General features: G+C 32.2%; 2 protein-coding genes across 3 annotated transcripts; both read right to left on the bottom strand.

Moving 5' to 3' along the window:
- Positions 1–183: 183 nt before the first annotated feature.
- Positions 184–12,834, bottom strand: LOC110999696 (serine/threonine-protein kinase haspin homolog). 2 transcript variants are annotated; one of them, XM_022268887.2, is made up of 12 exons: positions 12,386–12,834; positions 12,060–12,136; positions 9,914–11,989; positions 9,642–9,724; positions 9,512–9,569; positions 8,351–8,543; positions 7,565–7,741; positions 6,861–6,978; positions 3,233–3,445; positions 1,335–1,430; positions 978–1,174; positions 184–685 (listed from the first exon to the last, which is right to left on the bottom strand). In XM_022268887.2, exons 1-12 carry the CDS (start codon positions 12,751–12,753, stop codon positions 484–486), a joined length of 3,858 nt encoding a protein of 1,285 aa, XP_022124579.2. In that variant the 5' UTR covers positions 12,754–12,834; the 3' UTR covers positions 184–483. The 2 variants fall into 2 exon arrangements, with proteins under 2 accessions (XP_022124579.2, XP_045485412.1); XM_045629456.1 differs by lacking the exons at positions 9,512–9,569; positions 9,642–9,724; positions 9,914–11,989; positions 12,060–12,136; positions 12,386–12,834 and adding an exon at positions 8,689–8,989.
- Positions 12,835–14,027: 1,193 nt separating this feature from the next.
- On the bottom strand, positions 14,028–18,431 carry LOC110999733 (PWWP domain-containing protein 2A). The gene is made up of 3 exons (XM_022268944.2): positions 18,052–18,431; positions 16,667–17,960; positions 14,028–16,248 (listed from the first exon to the last, which is right to left on the bottom strand). Exons 1-3 carry the CDS (start codon positions 18,204–18,206, stop codon positions 16,099–16,101), a joined length of 1,599 nt encoding a protein of 532 aa, XP_022124636.1. The 5' UTR covers positions 18,207–18,431; the 3' UTR covers positions 14,028–16,098.
- Between the last annotated feature and the right edge of the window lie 634 nt (positions 18,432–19,065).

Here is a 19,065-nt window from a genome sequence, read left to right as displayed (position 1 = left end):
GAGTTTCATACAAACAATACTCAACGGTTCGAGGCGATACGGAGACGATCCCTTTCAGAGCCGATGTATGCTTTGACCTGATATTTAAAGACAGCTATAACAAACTGTTATTCATGATGTCTTATTTCAAGAGATAAGAATAAAACATCTAACTGGCGTCAGGAAGAAAATAAAACACCAAAATAGAATGTAATATATGAATTTATTTCTGAAAGGCACTACCTTATTAAAGGCCCCTTCCCACTGAAATTCTAATAATGAAACAACATTGTAAATAATTCTTTTAGCGTCTACATTCAATTTATCGAATCTATGTACATTATAATTAAATTGTTCTGAGTCAAATTTATAACAATCGCAAAGGAGATCCATTATGAAGTACAAAAATATAATTCGTTAGAATTGAACAAATATTATCATTTCGAAGTGAAGCTTCGCGCGTCGTATGCGCACGATCATTAGCAATGGATTACCTATATGACTTTAAATTTCGTTGTCTGTGATGACGTATTCGCAGGCGGAGCCGTGGCAAAGGATTGTATTTTGAATGTCCTTCAGCTTGGCAATGAAATGTTTGTGAATTTTAGTGTTAGTTCTGGTGTAGCGGAGGGCTGTTATCATCTTATCCGCAGTGTAATGCAGCCACAGTATGTTGGTGTACGGCTCGTAATTCATCCAATCGTTTCTGCAATAAATACAAATTTTCAATTTAACAATTATGTATTAGATTACTATTTGAGGAGCTTGTGATTGACAAATTACTACCAAAATAAACTTGGCTTGGCGAGGTATTTGTTAGATATTTTTTTGTCTTTTTCTGTAGTTTTTGCTTGGTAAGGGCTTTCTCCCCAAACGAATTTTGATAGATTTCTATACAAGTGGATAAAATACCTAATATATTCCTTTCAATCGTTCAAAATTTATTCCTTCCCCAATTAAGGATTTTAATTTCCTCTTGTCAAATGATCAATACTGACCCGAGCCGATCTCTCATACGGCGATACACCTCAAACTGGTAGTCTCCAACGGCTTCAAAGAGCGACTCGTCTTCTGCCAAGTTGCAGTACAGCACTCGGCCAACGGACACACGGGACAACGAGTAGTCGATGATCGTCGCCTTGACCCCGCACGTGGGCACGCGGTGCGTACGACCGCGAAGAACGAACGTTGAGTACTGAAATAATATCCAAGGGATAAGAAAATGCTTCTTAATAAATAAAATATTAAATCCATAACCATTCTAAAAGTGTAATTTATTTTAAACTATTTGCTATTTTCTGTGGATTTTTATCCTTTTATAGTCGACAATTATTAAGAAAATTACAATAAGTTACCTTCTGATCTGTGGGAGCAATAAGCACGTTCCCCCAATGCAAATCCCGATGCTCAAACTGATAAGCCTGCTCCGCTACCGCCAAACCGAATGCAACCTGAACAATTAAAAGTTATTAATTCTTAAACAACTTTAAAAAAAAAATATTTAATAAATGTCTTATTTAAAATGTATAATGAACTAATATATTTCAAATGACGCAAACATCGCAATCTTCGTACGGAACGATGAACAGGAAATGTCAATCGCAGTAACCTTTTTAATTCTTCTTATTTCTTCTTGAACTTTTGAGCTACCATTAAATAAAATATAATATACCTATGTCTACTTCGAGGATGTCAATTAACTTTAAACATAATATTATCATAAATGTATAATTTCTTACAAAAGATAATTTTAGAACTTAGGTGAACGACATTGCCTCTTGGTGTATCGACCTGACTGTTTTCGTGTCGCTAATGAGTCAAACATTAAACAAACATGTTTATAAGGCTAATACCACTCTTAAGAATATTTTGTTTGTTTTAGATAAAAAAAATATGATGATAAAAACATATAATTGAGAGACGTCAATAGGTTTGAGTTATAAAATAAATGAATTAGGTTTCATGACCAAATGTAGCCCTTTGGATCTAGGCTACAGTAGTTTGCGATAGTTATGACGCGGTACCACGGGTCAGTTCAGTGGATCACGTTGGTCATACTATACATTTGTCTAGTGTGCTTGCTTAAAATATAATAAAAACATGCAAAAAAATCTTCAACAAAGAAGCGGCGTCTACTTTGAAGGATAAGTGAAAATCTAGTCAAGATACAACAAACTTGAACTAGAAAGTCACCTACCGTCCATTGCAGACATTAGTCGGTGCATGCCAAAAAAAAACGCTGAAAAAAAAACAAATCAAGGATATAAAAGACGGATTTACCGGATTAACCGCGTTCATCTCAGTCAAGTGTCAATCCGTATGCACTACAGTAATCCCTCCTATATCGCGGTAGACCCGGACCGCGTTGTAGTAGTATTCTCATAAAAACATTTAAATTAAAAAACTAGGTCACGAATTTAATAAAGTTATTTAAGTTATTTTATAAGAACACAATTGAAACAGGTGCAAAGGTACGCAAAACTAATTATATAATTATATTTATTATATAATTAATAATATTGATTACTACATTTCATACTACATAAGAAGTCTCCGCGGTATAATGATTGATGGAAATCGCGTTATACTGCTACAGCGTTATAGAGGGGGTTTACTGTATAGTCATCATTAGTAACAGAGTAATGTTTAATCCGGTAGATCTTTACTTTTCAATGATCTCATAAAAAAATAATAAACAAACTTTAAAACAAAAAAAATTGGCACTCAAAAAAGCATTCAATCTCTTTTCATTTCAAGTTATAAACCGTTGATTTACCTTTTAAGACAATTATGCAAAATCTCAAGATTGTTTAATCACGCGTATGTTTTGTAATCGTGACATGATTGCGGCCCCTACATTTAATTATTATTTATCTTTCATGGTGTACAGTAGGATGAAAAATACAAATATTATTAAATAAAAACCATTATTACAATTGTTCTGTTAGTCTATTTACAATCAATAACAGCACTTAGCACACTTCCAGGTTTTTTTTCTTCTTATATTTTATAATTATAAGAATTCGGCCAAAGATCTTAAAACTAAATAACTTTTCTAAAACCGTGACCCACTAACGCTAAACCATTTTCTATGGGTAAGAACATTAGCTCACGCTTTGTCGAGTTTAGTTTGGTGTGGCTTTGTTTGAAGTGTGTCACGATTGTTGAAAAGTGATTTTGTCTAGGCCCCTGGTCATGTAAATTAAAAAAACAACTGACAACTGTCAAATGTCAATCTTACAGTCAAACATACCTGTTGAAATAGAGCGGAAGCCTGTTCAGCGTTGTTGAACTGGTAACTCTCCAAGTCTTGGCCAGCATTGGCCAGTTCTAGCACAATATAGTGCTGGTCGGGTGGAAATATCGCGGGGTTATCGTTCTCAGATCCTTTGCACTCGTCGTACAAGTCCCATAGATCGAGGAGTCTGCTTGGATAGCTACCGTATACTAGGCGGACCGCTAGGACCTTAAAAAGATTTAATACTCTATGAAACAGCAATAATACTAATAAATATATAAAACGTAGGCATTCCCGAATGTATTAGAAGTCACACGTGACACTCGTAGATTTGAGTATCATTTTTATTTAACATTAAAAATATAATAAAAACAAGAATAACATAACTATAAGTGGGGTTCAATATTTAAACTGCTATTAATTGTTGCGAGTCATAAGTTTTTAAAAGAACGACTAATACAATGCGACATTTTTTTGAATACATATTATAAAGAACCTTTTATTAGTTTAATATAGATATATTTTTAAATAATTGATTGAAAACTGACTCATTTATTACTAACATAAATTCATTGACTAGACATCATTCATTATTTTATTGATGGTATTGAACAGAAACAGAAATAAATCAAACACGTTTGATACTTAGATAGCGTAATAGTTGCAACATAAACAAATAAATTATTCCTAAACAGCAAAATGAAAGTCAAGTAGTTTTCCAATACTATTCTAGTCGTAATTGTAAGAAAAACACTTCGTTAATAGTATAATACTATACTATCAAGATGCCGTTTCTGGTGAGAGGTACTTTATGGCACTTTAACATTTTACTTGACTGGGGTTTACATTTTATAAAAAAAATATAACTCTTGTATGCCTTTAAATGTTTAATAACGCTATTTAGCTTAACATTTCCCATTACGTTGCGATAACGGTAAACATTCGAAAAACATCTGAATCATAATACGCTGAAAAATATTTGTGTTGTACACGTGAATTCCGATAAATACAGCTCGTCATTACTGACTCAGATGTTATGTAACTTGTGGGAACTTGAATGGTGCCGAGTTACACAATGCGAACATTAAACAAGTGGTATCGACGCGGTTGGGTAGGACTTATAACGTTCATGATATTATAAGAAATGAAAGTATCAAATCAAATTAATGTTCTATGTGCAGCAATGCATTTTGTCCTCCATGTGGCCAATAATATTTGTTAGAACCAGAAATCGATCATCCACCCACACTGAACCAACATGGGGTTCTACCCACATTAGATGTTCTAATTTCAAACGTAAAAAAATCAGAATAGGTATATTATACATATAATCAGTATATATTTTATAATTACTGCAGGCTTTAAACTCTGTTAAAATATGACAAATGCCTACATAAAGGCTACAAGGAGCCCGAAAGTCAATCTTGCCATTTATAATCAGTTCACGAACGATCAGAGTTCGAACCAGATATAAACGTATACACGTGCGTACCTGGGCCACGTGTTGCGCCATGACGGCTACCACCACCTTCAACTAATTATAATGGATAAAATCCAGGGTAAACGGCGTGTCGGGCGAAGGAAGAAGTCATGGCTTCGCAACATTAGGGAGTGGACGGGTATTGCAAATGCAGAAGTTGCTACATCTGGCTTAGGACGAGACGCGTTTCAGTAAACTGACGGCCAACCTCCAATAATGGAGAGGCACGAGAAGAAGATAAACGTACAAGTTCCATGTACCTTACTTGCACAAGAGTATTATAAGTATTATACTTTGAAGACTTACTTAAATATAATTATAGAGCTTGGCAAAGTATGTCGACGCACTGAGAGGCCATCAACACATATATTACCATTCTACTTTTATATAGGTACATTCGTAAACAAATCAGCATAAAGTCCCAGTCAGACACCAATATCTTATCAGCACAAACAAGGCACGTTTATTAACTGTGTATTGATAGCGCTAATCGAGTCTGTCCCATTTCTCTTATCATTCAAGGCATCCATCATAAGACTGAATGGGTTCGTTTAGAGAATAGCCTTGGTTGGCGCGACAGAGAATATTATTTAATTTTTTGGCAGATAAGTATGCACACGTGAAAGGTCACTCGAGATAATGGTTTAAATTCTTATGTACTCCATAACCAAAATTATTACTGGAGACTCATTTAAAATTATATTTTAGGAATTACTCAAGTAGATATTCAATACATTTACTTTATATTGTTCCAACTCGTATTTCAAGTCGCATCTTTTTAACCACTGCGTATAGAAAAAAAATTGAAATTTAATTTTAGTTTGTAAATACAGGCCATAGATGATATGACCAATAGAGAAAAGATTATATGTATTACAACGAAAATGATTCAATAAGTTTTTGAAATTTCGAATTTCGAACATCTGTTTTAGTTTCATATAAAATTGCCACGTAATTTATAATAACAATACATTGCACAATGAAGATGTAACATCTCGATTCCTAACAAACACGTCTAATCAATTTATTATAGATAGTATAAATGTTCAATAAACACGTTTATTCTTAATAAAAACGTGACTACTGCCGTATTCAAAGTCGTTACAAGTTAACGTTTACTCTTTACTTTTAATTCACCATAGATAGAAAGCTAGCAATTCGCTCCGCCTTTATTAAATGATGTATCTACAATTACAGAAAAATTTTAATCCACCATTAGAGATGTGCTACTTAAATTTCTCTAATCGAAATCTTAGGGTAGACCTTGAAAATTCTTAAATTATCTTACGATTTAATATATTTTAATAATAATAAAAGATAATTCATGACAAATAGTGTGTGTCAAAATTCATCTATCGCTAGTCCTCATACTAGGGAGTCCCTGTGTTGTGGGATTTCTACTAAAAAAAATTGAAATATTTTAGCTTTTTAATTGTATACTTTTATAATAAGGTTGCACGTGTGTATTATCGGCAGATGTACTCGGAAAAGTACTTCAAACATTATCAATGCCATTTGTACAAGGTTTCTGCGGATTCTACGCATAAATAATGATATGTTACATACATTGGAATTTTTCATTTCCTTGTATTTGTTTATAATTGCTAAGTAATACTGTTGGTTAATTAGTATTAACCAACAGCGGAATCTTTTTTTTTTAAAGTACTAAAAGATTCATAAATTGATAACTAGAACCAATAAAATCTACGGCTCGTTGAAAACACATTCGGTATTTTCAACCAACTACAACGACAGTAGCATCCATCAAATAATTTGTACCCTTAACACATATTTAGTTTTGCAATAAAAATTGCTAATTCCACATCGAAACAAATCAAAAAGTTAATAAAGATTCAATAGCAAGATTGCTCTAACTGTTGCACTTATAAAACTCAAATAATATATTAACACCACTGTTTAACTTATCCACTATGGGGTAACTTCAAGTGCTTTTTCTTCTTATGCGAGACCCATGGCCCCTAAAAATTTAATTTCCAAAAAAACAATACCAGCCTGTTTGTGCATTTTCGACCTTTCAGGAATTTGTATGGTACTCTTATTAGATACCTTTAATCCTTAGTAAATTTGGTTTAAAAGTGGCAGTGGTTATAATCTGGCCAAGGTGAGAATATAAATACAAAAACAATATCTAATGCTAATTACCTTGTTAAAAACATCAGTTGCATTCTCTACAGAATGTAAATCCAGAGTTTCTGCTGTCTTCCCTTCATTAAAATGACTTTCTATATCTGGTATTGGAGCGCTGAGAGCACTCAATTCCCTGTAATACAATAACATTGTTAAGAACATTCAAATGGCCAGTAACAATTATAATTTGGGAAAAATATACTTAAAAGAGACAAACAATTATTGTAAATCAATACAGTTGTGTAATACTTAATACACATCAAAATTTCAGAAACCATTCAAATTTTTATTAAATCTGTGAACTACATCAAAGAGACTAGAATATTTGGTTGTAAAAACCAATAGTTACAATAGGCGATGACCTTATTATTACAATCTAATACAAGAGAATTCAGCTAGGACCATATATATTATGGTCAATATGTTGTTCTAAATGTTGTCATCATTGGTTTACTGTTATTAACATTTTATTGTAAATAAGTATTAATCATACCAAGCCTGTGCAAGTTATTTTATCAATTTTATAAAGTTTTTATTTAATACATCTCCATTTCTTTTAAATGAAATACAAACCCTGAACTGGTTCTGTTTATAGATATGAGGATATAGAACATCTGTTATAAAGTTACATATATGCATAATCTTGACTTGATTCAAGATGACCGGAGCAGATATAATCACTAAATAAATTTTTCTCTATAATTTAATATTAAGCTCACATAGCAATCACAATCTCAGATATAATTTGGTCGTAGTCCTTCTGTTTCTCGCCATTGACTTGCAGCTCGCCGGCTATTGGTATCACCTTCAGGACTCTTGCACGTCCGTCTCCAGCCCTCCAGAGAAACACCTCCCCATATACACCTTCGCCAATTTTTCGGCAATTCTTCAGGGTTCTGTGGTAATAGAACAGTAGAGAATTGTGTGAACATGGAAAAATTTAATGAGGTTTATAGATAAATTCCAGGAGTAGATGTGTTCATTAAAGATTACAAAAACTTGTATATTTAACTTATATTGTTAGTTCACTGATACAATGTAAAGATATACAGAAAATGATATTGTAATATTTGTGAGTTGCTGAAACAGTTGAATAATTTGTATGTAATGTATGTTTGTTTGCTACCTAAGTTCTTATAATTATTTTGAATTAGGGTAATTTTAATCACCTAATAATCATTTTACTATTTATCATTAAAATATTTAGCATTCTTACTGCATTTATTATATAATTACTGTGTAAAAATATTTGGCTTTTAATTTTGAGGTTATAATAATCGTTTTCATATTAATATTACTTTTCTTTTACATATTAACTGAGTATGTACGTATCTAGTGAAACCATAAACATTTTATAAGCTCAGGTTATTTAAACAAAATTCTTGTATAAAAAGGTGCCACCATTTTGTTATTTACATGACCTACAAAATCAGTTGTTTGTATGAGCATGTGGTATTTATTCGATGTAGTATAGAAATGAAAGCGATGAACATGTTATAACTTACGTATCTGGGTAGCATTCATCAAAGAGCAATGCATCTGCCTGATTGCAGCGACGCAAAACGTAATCACGCGCTGTGCTCGAACGACTCGATGTATCATAAAATTTCTCTAATACCCTGCCGCCGACCTCTGGGTCACCGAGCGATAGTTTCGATAAGTTAACAACCGTATCATCACAATCCTCGGTCAAAAATCCTGAAAACACCAGATATTTCGAGAGATTGTACCGTGATTCATGACAAGGAAGTGAATGACAACTTTCCCCATGAGTAATGATTACGTAGAATTCGAAAACAAGCCCACAAAGATGACCCAATAAACGTAATATTTCACAACTAACCTGTGTATTGCAGGGAAAGATGCATGCACTTGGCTTTAGACACTTTTTTAGAACAAAGGTGCAGAACCAAGCGATTATCCCGTTAGGGATACTGTACGGTAGTAAGATAGTCCACACAATTAAAACTTGCACAAAATTGTTGTCTTTTTACTTTACAATACAAAGGTAAAGTGTCACTAACAAACGTTATTTTAAAATAATAAAAACAAAAAATTTAAACAAAACAATTGCGTATTCCACCGCGATTTTAATGTACGTTAACGTATGAAATACGCAAAACGTAATGAAAAGGAAAACGTTTTATGACTAATACTCAGTGTTGCCAGCGAATTTGTGAATAGTGCCGAAATTTATATTTTTTTAAACAAGTACCTAGGTAAATTATATAATACATTGTCTTTGTATGAATATTTCCTTAGTAAATAATAAAAATAGAATACCTATATACAAAAAACTACAAACATTTTTGTAGTTGTTGCACCCTTGACTTCAAACATTGTTGCAGCCTTGCGGATCAACGAAAAAATATACTTTTTCAATTAGTAGATAATATACAAGGAATTAAACATTGAACAAAGAAAATATTAAATACAAAGGCACAAAAAAAAAAGAGTATTATTTTGTTTCCTTAAATTTCGAGTACAGCATTCGTTTTTACTGGCAACTTTAATAGACAATCTAACCAATTATGTATAGTGTATACATATTATACTTTAACGCGCAAAATTGAAACTTAAAAAAAAATTATTTAGAAAATAAATTGTAGTTAACTGTCTTAACAAATTCATATAAAGGTATAAATAAATTGTCAAATAGCACTTACCCTGCAAATCTTCATATATTGTTGTAGAATTTATGCTAGTTTGGGAAATATTAGAATCCTGAAAAAAAATATTATTATAAACTAGCAAGATAACTTTAAATTATTTGTTTCAAATATAGATTATACGAACATTTGTTAGTGTGACTGTTGATTTGATGGGCCGAGAAACAAAACTACTTCTGCGACTTTTAATGGATTCATTGTGAAGTGAAGCTGAAAAAGTATAAATGATAAAATTATAATCAAATAAAACTAAAAAAGAGGAAGTTAATAAAATGATTCTAGACCTGACATTACACTGCAACTTTGGCTGTTGATGTCAAATTGAGTTGTCTTCTTTTGCTTTTAATAAGTACTAGTAGTAAATAGGTTTTATTAAAAATAGAAAAAAATAGAACTCACTACTAGAATCCTGCATTTCCATGGTAGCAAGAACACTTTGTCTATATTTTCTACCTTTGTGTTCTAATGATTCTACATCAAGTATAGAAACATTAGTGCCATCTGCAATAGTTGTCATTCTACGATAAATACTTAAAGAACGCTCCCATCGCTTCCCTGGCTGTAATTTAATGGGATTTTTAACTTCGCTTATATTAAAAGCATCATTGTCATGTTGTGATAATCTTGCACTGCATCTAGTTATTCTTGAAGTGTTTGTTTCTGGATTATTATTTTGTTTTAAGCCCATAGTAATTGAAGGTTGTTCTATACTTTTACTCTGCCTGATTTTTTTAATGGTTTTATCTACTGTGTCATCTTCTATGGTAATATCTTGATAACATAACTTCTTATTAATGCTACTACATGGTATCACATGAACAATGCTGTCATGCAACCCTTTGGGACTTATAGATGGCTTGATGTTGGTAACTTTACTAGTTTTTTCAGAACTTGTTTCTCTTTCTGAATTTTTGGTGTTTGTAAACTGTGTTTCTAATTTATTTACAGATCCTAATGATTTAGATAACTTAGGACTTGTCACACTTGCTTCTACTTCAATAATATTTTCTTCACTATTTATTGAAAGAGCATTCTTAACATTATCTAAACCCTTATCAATAATGGTATTATACTTTGTTGTGACAGTATCATTAATGCATGACTTTTCATGTCTTTCTTTCTCAAAACTATGTGTACCAAATTCAGGTTGGAGGATATCATTTAATTTATTTGTTTCTATATCAATACATGAACTTTTTCTTGTATTTTGATCTACTAATGTTCGAAAGTCGAGAGAGAATTTATCTTCTTTATTATTTATGAATGTTTTATCCCATTCTTCACTACTGTTTGAATTTCTAGGGCTATCTAAATTAAATAAAAATGAATCATTTCTGAAAAATTCTTTTCCTCTTCTAGTGGTAACAAAGCTTGTTGGTTCAATATTTGTATCTTCAGAACTTTCTTTATCAGAATATTCCTGCTCAGTATTTAGAACACTCGACTCAAAACTTCTAAAGTGTTCATTACAATTGCTTGTATCACCACTCTCTTTGCCTACTTTACATTTCTGCCAGTATTTTTCAAATAGTGATTTTCTCATTCTTTTCATTTTTATAAATGGTTCTCCAATAAACATCTTCAAACTGCTTTCTTTAGATTCATCTTCACTACATGTATCATACATTGAAATTGATTCTACATTTTGAAATTTTTCTTGAGAGTCTTGCTTGCTATTTTCTTGGCTTCTTTCAGTATTTAACAGTAAGGACTGGTCAGACAGTACATTGTCTATTAATATATCAGAATTATTTTCCTGAAATTGTTTATATTTATTTAAAAATACTTCTGTACTTTGATTAACCTTAGGGAATCCAAAAAGCTTCATACATTCAGATGTCTGTAGAATTATACTAGGCTCTCCCACAAATGAAATACTACATTCTAATTCTTTATTATCTATGATGTCATCATCAGGAGCATCCTTACATTCAACTTCTAAGGAATAATTGCTAAATTTTTGGGGACTATGTGCAATATCATTGCTGATACCTTCTATTATTTGTATGGAGTTATCATTTACACTTTTATCCATTTTTGATTTATTAATATTTGGTAATGGGTCATTTTCTGGTTCATTGTTTCTTGTTCTGTCATAATCCTTGCTTTCACTGTCTGATAATATACTATGGGTGTCATTCAGTGTGTATCTTGTTGCAGCAGTTTTATCAGGATTGGTAGCCAGAGTAGTGGTAGATATAGGGGAATACTTAAAAATTGACTGGCCTCTGTATTTTTCTCGAAATGGAGTACTACAAAAAGGGGATCTCTCAAAAGTAGAAATTTTATTTTGAGATTGTTTTGGTGTAATAGAATATTGTTTCTTTAATTTATTTATCAATGAAATATTGTTGGTAATATCATCTATAGAATCAGCATAATTTGTTGGACTCCTATATTCTTCTAATAATAAATGATGTGATTCTATGTTGCTCTCATTTGGTGATTTACTTATAAAATTTTCTTTATCAGAACCTAAAATTATAAAATTATATTAATAAATTTAAATATCTTTAAAAATCTAAAAAAATAGTAAAAACATCACCTGAACTATCTGAATTAGAATGATAATTATATTTCCTTATAATAGCTCTGTTTCTTGTTATATATTTTTTCTTACTTCTGTAAATATTAAAAGAAAATTTTTACAAAAATGTTATGGTATTATAACATATAAAACTATTAATTATTTAAGTTTAATTAATTAGTCAATGAGGTATAGAAGATTAAGTTTTGCATGCATTTTACATAAAAAAAAGTAATTCTTGAATATACAATATACCTATCATACCAATTTGCTTCAGGTTGTTTATAAATTGTATTAGTAAAATTGAGTTGATTACCCATACTTTGCCTTTTTGCTTAACTTACATTTCATTTCTTTTTTCTTGAAATGTAACAATTGGTGAATTATTAACAGAAGAGTTCAATAATTTATCAAACAAATCTTCACCTTTATTTACCCGTAAAGATTTATCAGGTGTCAAGAAAGTGGTTTTCGAAGTAGATGCTAATTCAGCGTCAGGTTCTTTAATTCTCCTTACAAACTTTTTCTTTCGGACTCTGTTTGAAACGGACTGTGAGTTAAAACCGCCTAAACAAGACAGTTCACGTTTGGTACGTTTTATATTTTGGCTGTAAAATGCCTCAAATTTCGTGGTCTTTTCATTTACATTTTGCATTACATCTTGGAGGTCCAGCCCGCCTGTTTCTTTTTTAGATCTGTAAGTGCGTCTCATTTTTATCAAGCAATTAAAAACAATCACATCAAAGTTGCTTAAGATACTGCTAAAATGTTATTTTTCTGTATTTTGTACGCATAAAACAAAATTCAAATTTTAAATCAGTTTCCGTTTGTTGTTTGAAAGACAATTGACTTGATAGTTGGCATTTCAACAGACTATAGAAATATACTGGGTTGTTTTAAAGTAATTTAATTTTTTATTTTAACCATAGTAAATCCGACCGCTACGAAATAGTATAAACAGTTCCTACTTCCTACCTGATATGGTTGTAAACGAATCTTTAATTATGTATGCGTGAAAGGTTTCGGATGTCGATACAATGGTATAAAAAACTCTTGATAAAACGCCGGCACAGGATATTTATGTTCTAAGGTCGATTTCATTTAATTAAATGACTTTACTTTACCATATGACCTAACTTATAGGGTTCCCGCAAATATCATATGTGGATGGTTGGTGGAGTTTCGGAAGAAAAACAAGTTTGCGCGTTTTCCGCTTAAAACTCCCTTTGTCGCTACTGCTCTTTTCGAAGCCACTCTTCTTAAAGCCACAGCCAGCGTAAGAATCGAACAATGTTCAGTTTTATGGTCATTTAGAGAGAAAGGTTAAATTTCCTGCAAAAAGCAAGACATTAATTCACTCAGGTCCACAACTTGGAACTGTATAATTCGGTCCCACAGAACCTTGTCACCTCTGGGCGGTAGCTCCTCAGTAGTTTACTTTCTACAGACCGTAATGAAAGAAGTTCGAATAGTCGACTACCAATCCCTCACCGAAGCGGCTTTAGGCAGCTCCTTAGGCAGCTGGCGTATTGCGTAGAGATGTGGGGTCAATGTGCATCTTCTAGCGCATTTATCATGGAAAGTGTTTAGAGTTTTTCGGGTAAATACCTGCAATCGATTCATCATTAGACGTCGTTCCTCAAGTGACCGTTTTTAAGGCAGTTTTTATTTAACGCGCTCCACCACTATGTGCAACCAGCTGCCGACTGAAGTATTTTCATACCAATTTGACTTAGGGTCCTTCAAGAAAAGAGCGTACCAAATCTTAAAAGGCCGGCATCTCGCAGGCGAGCCCTTTGGCATTGAGAATATCCATGGGTAGCGGTATCACTTAACATCAGACGCTCCAACCCATTTCCCTCTGTACTATAAAAAAGTATAAGGTTTAGTTACATCTAGATGTATTAAGCGACAATATAATAATTTACATAGAAATAGAATTTTCTAGGAGTGACTTACTTTTTACGACAAATAAAACTACACATCAACTTTGTACCTAACATAGTTTATTGAAATACAATTCCTGTAGAAGTTTACACAGTTACAGCAATATATGACAAAGATCATAACACCTTTGGCTTCATAAAAATAAAAAGTGTTTTTCATGTATGTATATTATAATATTCTTTACATTTCCATGATAGCTAGCTTATAATTATCTTTCACCACCATATTATAATAACGAGGACACACAGTCATCTAAAATACTAAAAATATTTGGGCGATATTAGTTAGTAGCTAATACACTAGACACATATGGATGTGTTTACATATTAAACAAAGGCTTTTAGGTTAAAGGTTATGTGTACAAAAAAAATCATCACAGCATTTAAAAAATTACCTATTCTATTAAAACTAATGGCGCCTCAGCAAAGGCAGCAACAATAAATGCTTATAAATTAAATAACAATCTAAATAAAAATTTATTTAAGAGATTTACTTAAACAAAAATGAGATATTTAAAACATAGACAAAATTAACGGAATGGCTGTAGAGAAAATAGTTATCCTCATCATAGGAATAAGAAATTAAATATATAAGTACAGGGACTACCAATACTTTTAAGTCAATAATTATACCAGAGCCACAATGTAATTAGTTACTTGAATTTTTCCCATCATTTTTGGTTTAAAAAAAACATAAATAATTATACACTATGCTGATAAAAATTGTTGATGTTAATTTAACAACAGGCAAACTGAATTAAGTACAGAAGTTTTGACATGATTAAGAACAGAGTTAAAATCAATGCCAAATATATGGATTTGTATTTTACTCCATATCAAGTGTACCCACTTTTATAACTTTAGTACATAATTCATGAAATCGCAACAAGTCTTTTGCCTTATTCATTGTGGCTATAGTATTGTAAATTTGCACAGCCACAATTTATGGCTCTTTATCAATGATCATATAGTTTCTACAATTTAGGAAAACCTCACTATAAGAAATATTGCACTTAATGGATAACATTAGACAAATTTCTTAATGGTAACTTAAATCTAATGGTCATTTTGTGCACTTGGAGGTTAAGCACATTACTTAAGAACAATTTGTTAGGGGAATTATAACATTAATATTTCTTCAGAAGTATTTTAACAAAATTGTGTTTCGCTTCCTATTATTTTGATTGTATGTATCAGTTACAAATATCATGTGTTACCTACTGAATAATTTGCAGTGATGAAATAAACATTATTATTGTTTTTTTAACATATGTATATGGCAATTTTATAAATGCCACTGTCAATATTTTCCATCTTCCAAAGTATTGGAGGTATAGCCCATACTTATGGATTCAGTTCATGTTACCCGGTTTAACAATACATACAAAATAATATTGAATATTAGCTTATTTATTTAATATACAAAACTTACTGAAGATTAAGCAATGTATTAATCTTCATGCTGGTCCAGAAACAGGAATGTATAGATTTTATGGTTTTCTACTCATTTATTTTAACATGTTTATTATAAATTTATGATAAAAAAAGTCCACATAGTTTGTTTCATATAATTAAGTTTTCCTTCAGTAAAATTTAATCTCTCAAAAAGTTTGAGTATTCCCCCAGTAAGATAATAAAAAAATTAAAACTCATAAATCCCATGATTATGATACAATAACATATCATTTGCGTATATTACATCCAAACAATATGAAAGTAATCAATAATATTAAAAATATTAGTGTACATAAGTACAATGACATACTACATAAGTTCTAGATGTAAAAAAACAAGCTTCTTTGTGTATTTACAATTTCAGTAAGTACCTTATGATTGTATACAGGTTTATTTCATCACTGTTATTTTTTATTAATATCACATCAAAATGGGCAGTACATATATAATAGACAGCTCAAATTCTAAGCTCTGAGAATTATTGATGCACACTGAGGAATGGAAGAGTAATACTTTTAAAATTATTAAGTTTATGTATATGAAAAATAATAATAATGGATTGCTTTATTATAATAAAAAAATATACCCTTTTTTCGGTTTTTCTAATATGCACATAATTTCAGTGCTTAAGATTTGTGCTGTCGGATTTATCACATTTATGAGAACACATCAATAGGTTGTGGTGACACAGCAGCTAAAGCATTAGGGCTTGCCAGTGGATCAAGAGATTCATTCTCTTTAGCCTTCATTGTTGCCTGCTTCACAGCCTCTTTGTATGGACCCCGCTTCTTTTTATTAAAGCAGATCTGAAATATTTAAAATTCCCACAATATAAACTAATCTTCCTTTCCAGTCCCATAAAAACCCTCCTTTGTATGCGTAATTGTAACTTTTTTTAGAAAATAAAAATTGAGTTTTAAAAAAGTTTCAGAAACAGCATCAGAATTATACAGGTTGTGATTTATACTAAAGGTAATAATTTGTTATGAAAGTGAGATTTCGTCTTCTAATAAAAACTACTTGAAAAATAATTCTTTTATATTCTAAGGAAAGACTTATTCTATGCTGGTGTTGAAATAAATTAGAGTGCCATAAATATGAGCTATTGACTATTTTTTAAATAATATAACCTTATCAATTCTACTAGAGGTTATACAGAGCATATATACTTGAAATGGCTGAATATACTTAAAACTTCTATAAATAATATGACAATAAATATACCTTATAATCTTCTAAAAATGGGCACAAGTTATCACAGGGCATGAGCGATGATGTAGTTGAAGCAAACCATGCAACATGAGCCCTAGAAGTAGATGCAAGGCTGAGAACCCTGCCAGGCCACCAGGGGAATCCAGCCACCTTTCCCCACACAATGTCACCAGGTGAAACTCTCACCAACCTCCCTCCAATACTTTCTGATTTAGCAGGAAAGTCTGGAACTGTTTCACTTTCACAATCATCTGACTCATCATCTTTGCATTCATACGAATTGCTACTTAATCGTCGCAAATTAATAGAAACTTTTTGATTTAAACAACTGTCTTTAATATCACTAAAGTAATCATTGTCACTTTTTGATGAGTTTTCATCTTTTTGACGTGTTAGACGATTCCTTTTTTTGTGTTTTACTTTATGTTTATGTTTCTTTTCTAAAGGGTCTGAAGGTGAGACTTGTGATAAATTATTTCTTGGGGATAATGCACCAATATATTTTGGAGTAGAATCATTAAAAGAATCTGTCTTAGTTGCACTTTTTTTAGCTTGCTTCTTGGCTTTTTTTAGTGCTTTTTTAACAGCTTTTATATCTGGTTTAGAAGTCCTTGCCATATCACATGACACACCGGAATCTTCATTAAAATCACTGTTTAGGGGTGGAATTTTTACAACAGTGCCTTCACCTTCACCAAAACATATTTTAAGAGTTCTTGCATTTGAAAATAGGTTGCTAAATGATGAGTCACCATTCTTAGTGTCTAATGTATTGTCATTGTTATCAGAAACGCTTACAAATGCAACTTCTTGTGTTTGCTCGCTATCCACACATAATTCAGTTTCTGCAGTTCTAAACTTATCACTGGTCCTGGTAGACTTCAAAGCATTTGAAATTTCACTTGGTTGCAATCTAGACAGTTTCGGAATTAACATACTCTTCATATTGGCATATTTTTTATCTAATTTCGAAGAATCGGGTTGGGAGGGTTGTTTAGGCGTATCGTCGTCAGAATCTAGCTTACGCTTTTTCGACACGTCTACATTTTCATTGTTCTCGTTGCAAATACCCTGGCAATTTGAACACAGGACTTTTCGAGGTCGTAGTCGCACCGTCATCTTTTGACGTTGTTGAGGCTTACTTTTTCTAGCCTGCTTTTTAATTTTGTGCTCTTCATCCACGAATTGAGGTTCTTGATAAGTAAATCTTTGACTAACAGAATGTAGTTTTTCATCGGAACTGGCATCTTTATTACCTAGTTTTGTAAAAGCTGGATTGAGACTATATACACCAAACGGTAAATTGCTGCAAAGCGAAAGTAAACATTTAAACAAATATTAGACATGAGGAATTGATTCCGAATCAATAAATTTAACTCTATAAATCATGCACGTACCCCTTATTGGAATCTAAAAGTACACCTTGAAACTTCTTATTTTCACTAGAATATGAGACCACTAATAAATCCTCTAAAGCTTCTTCAACATTCACTAAGATTTGCGAATTCTTTTGAATCATCATAATATCGGCTGTTGCTAGAACAGCCACCATATTAATTTGTTTTCTGTCAGGTTTAAATTTAAACAATTTGCTGTCATTGTCTGTATTCACGTTGTCGATAAGAAGATTGATCGATGCCTCGGTAACCGCACGACCCTATGATAGTCGGTACAAAAATCTACTAACAGTTATTTGATAGTTCCTCTCCTGAGTGATAAAACCACAAATTACTTTAACACATGAAACCAACGGCACATGATATAATGATATAAAACAAGAATATTTTTTAGTTTAGTACTTAAGCCCTGTAATTGAAAGAGAAGTATTCTTATCATGGATTTCTAAACACCATCTGCAGTAGATAGTAGTGATCCGGTGATTATTCAGGGGTTACCACTGACCGAAGTCTGAGCACCGTAAAAGAACCACCTTAGGGCGTGCATCGCTACTTGACTTCTGCGGACGAAGAGCACTTGCCAGGCTTGACCGTTAACCGCAAGTCTACCAGATACCAACGATCAAGACACCAGGGCCAAGTCGAGATCACGTTTTGGCACCCCATCACAGGACATGACACTCCAGACCCGACCCTAGGAAAAAGTCGATCGTTGCTCTCGGCTCAACGTACCTACAACACGACTATGATTTCGGCTGCGCGCTGCGAGTAGAACTCTTGTCTCTTATTGTGCATGCTGCAGCCCCAATTAAAGGCTATTAGCCCACACTCATACCAGTATATCAGCTGGGTACGCACTATCTTACCACTCGAGAGGGGCACAGGCCACAGCCCCGTACGGGATTTAGCACCTCCCTATATATTTACATACACCAATATTATTTTAAAATTAAATATTATACCTATGGCAATAGTTAAAATAAGCATCAAGATAGCTTCTGGTTGCTGAAGAAT

This window comes from Pieris rapae, chromosome 9 (assembly GCF_905147795.1).
Source record: "Pieris rapae chromosome 9, ilPieRapa1.1, whole genome shotgun sequence".
NCBI classification, from domain to species: domain Eukaryota; kingdom Metazoa; phylum Arthropoda; class Insecta; order Lepidoptera; family Pieridae; genus Pieris; species Pieris rapae.
The sequence above is the reverse complement of the archived record's forward strand: the minus strand, read 5'-3'. Positions and strand labels throughout refer to the sequence as shown.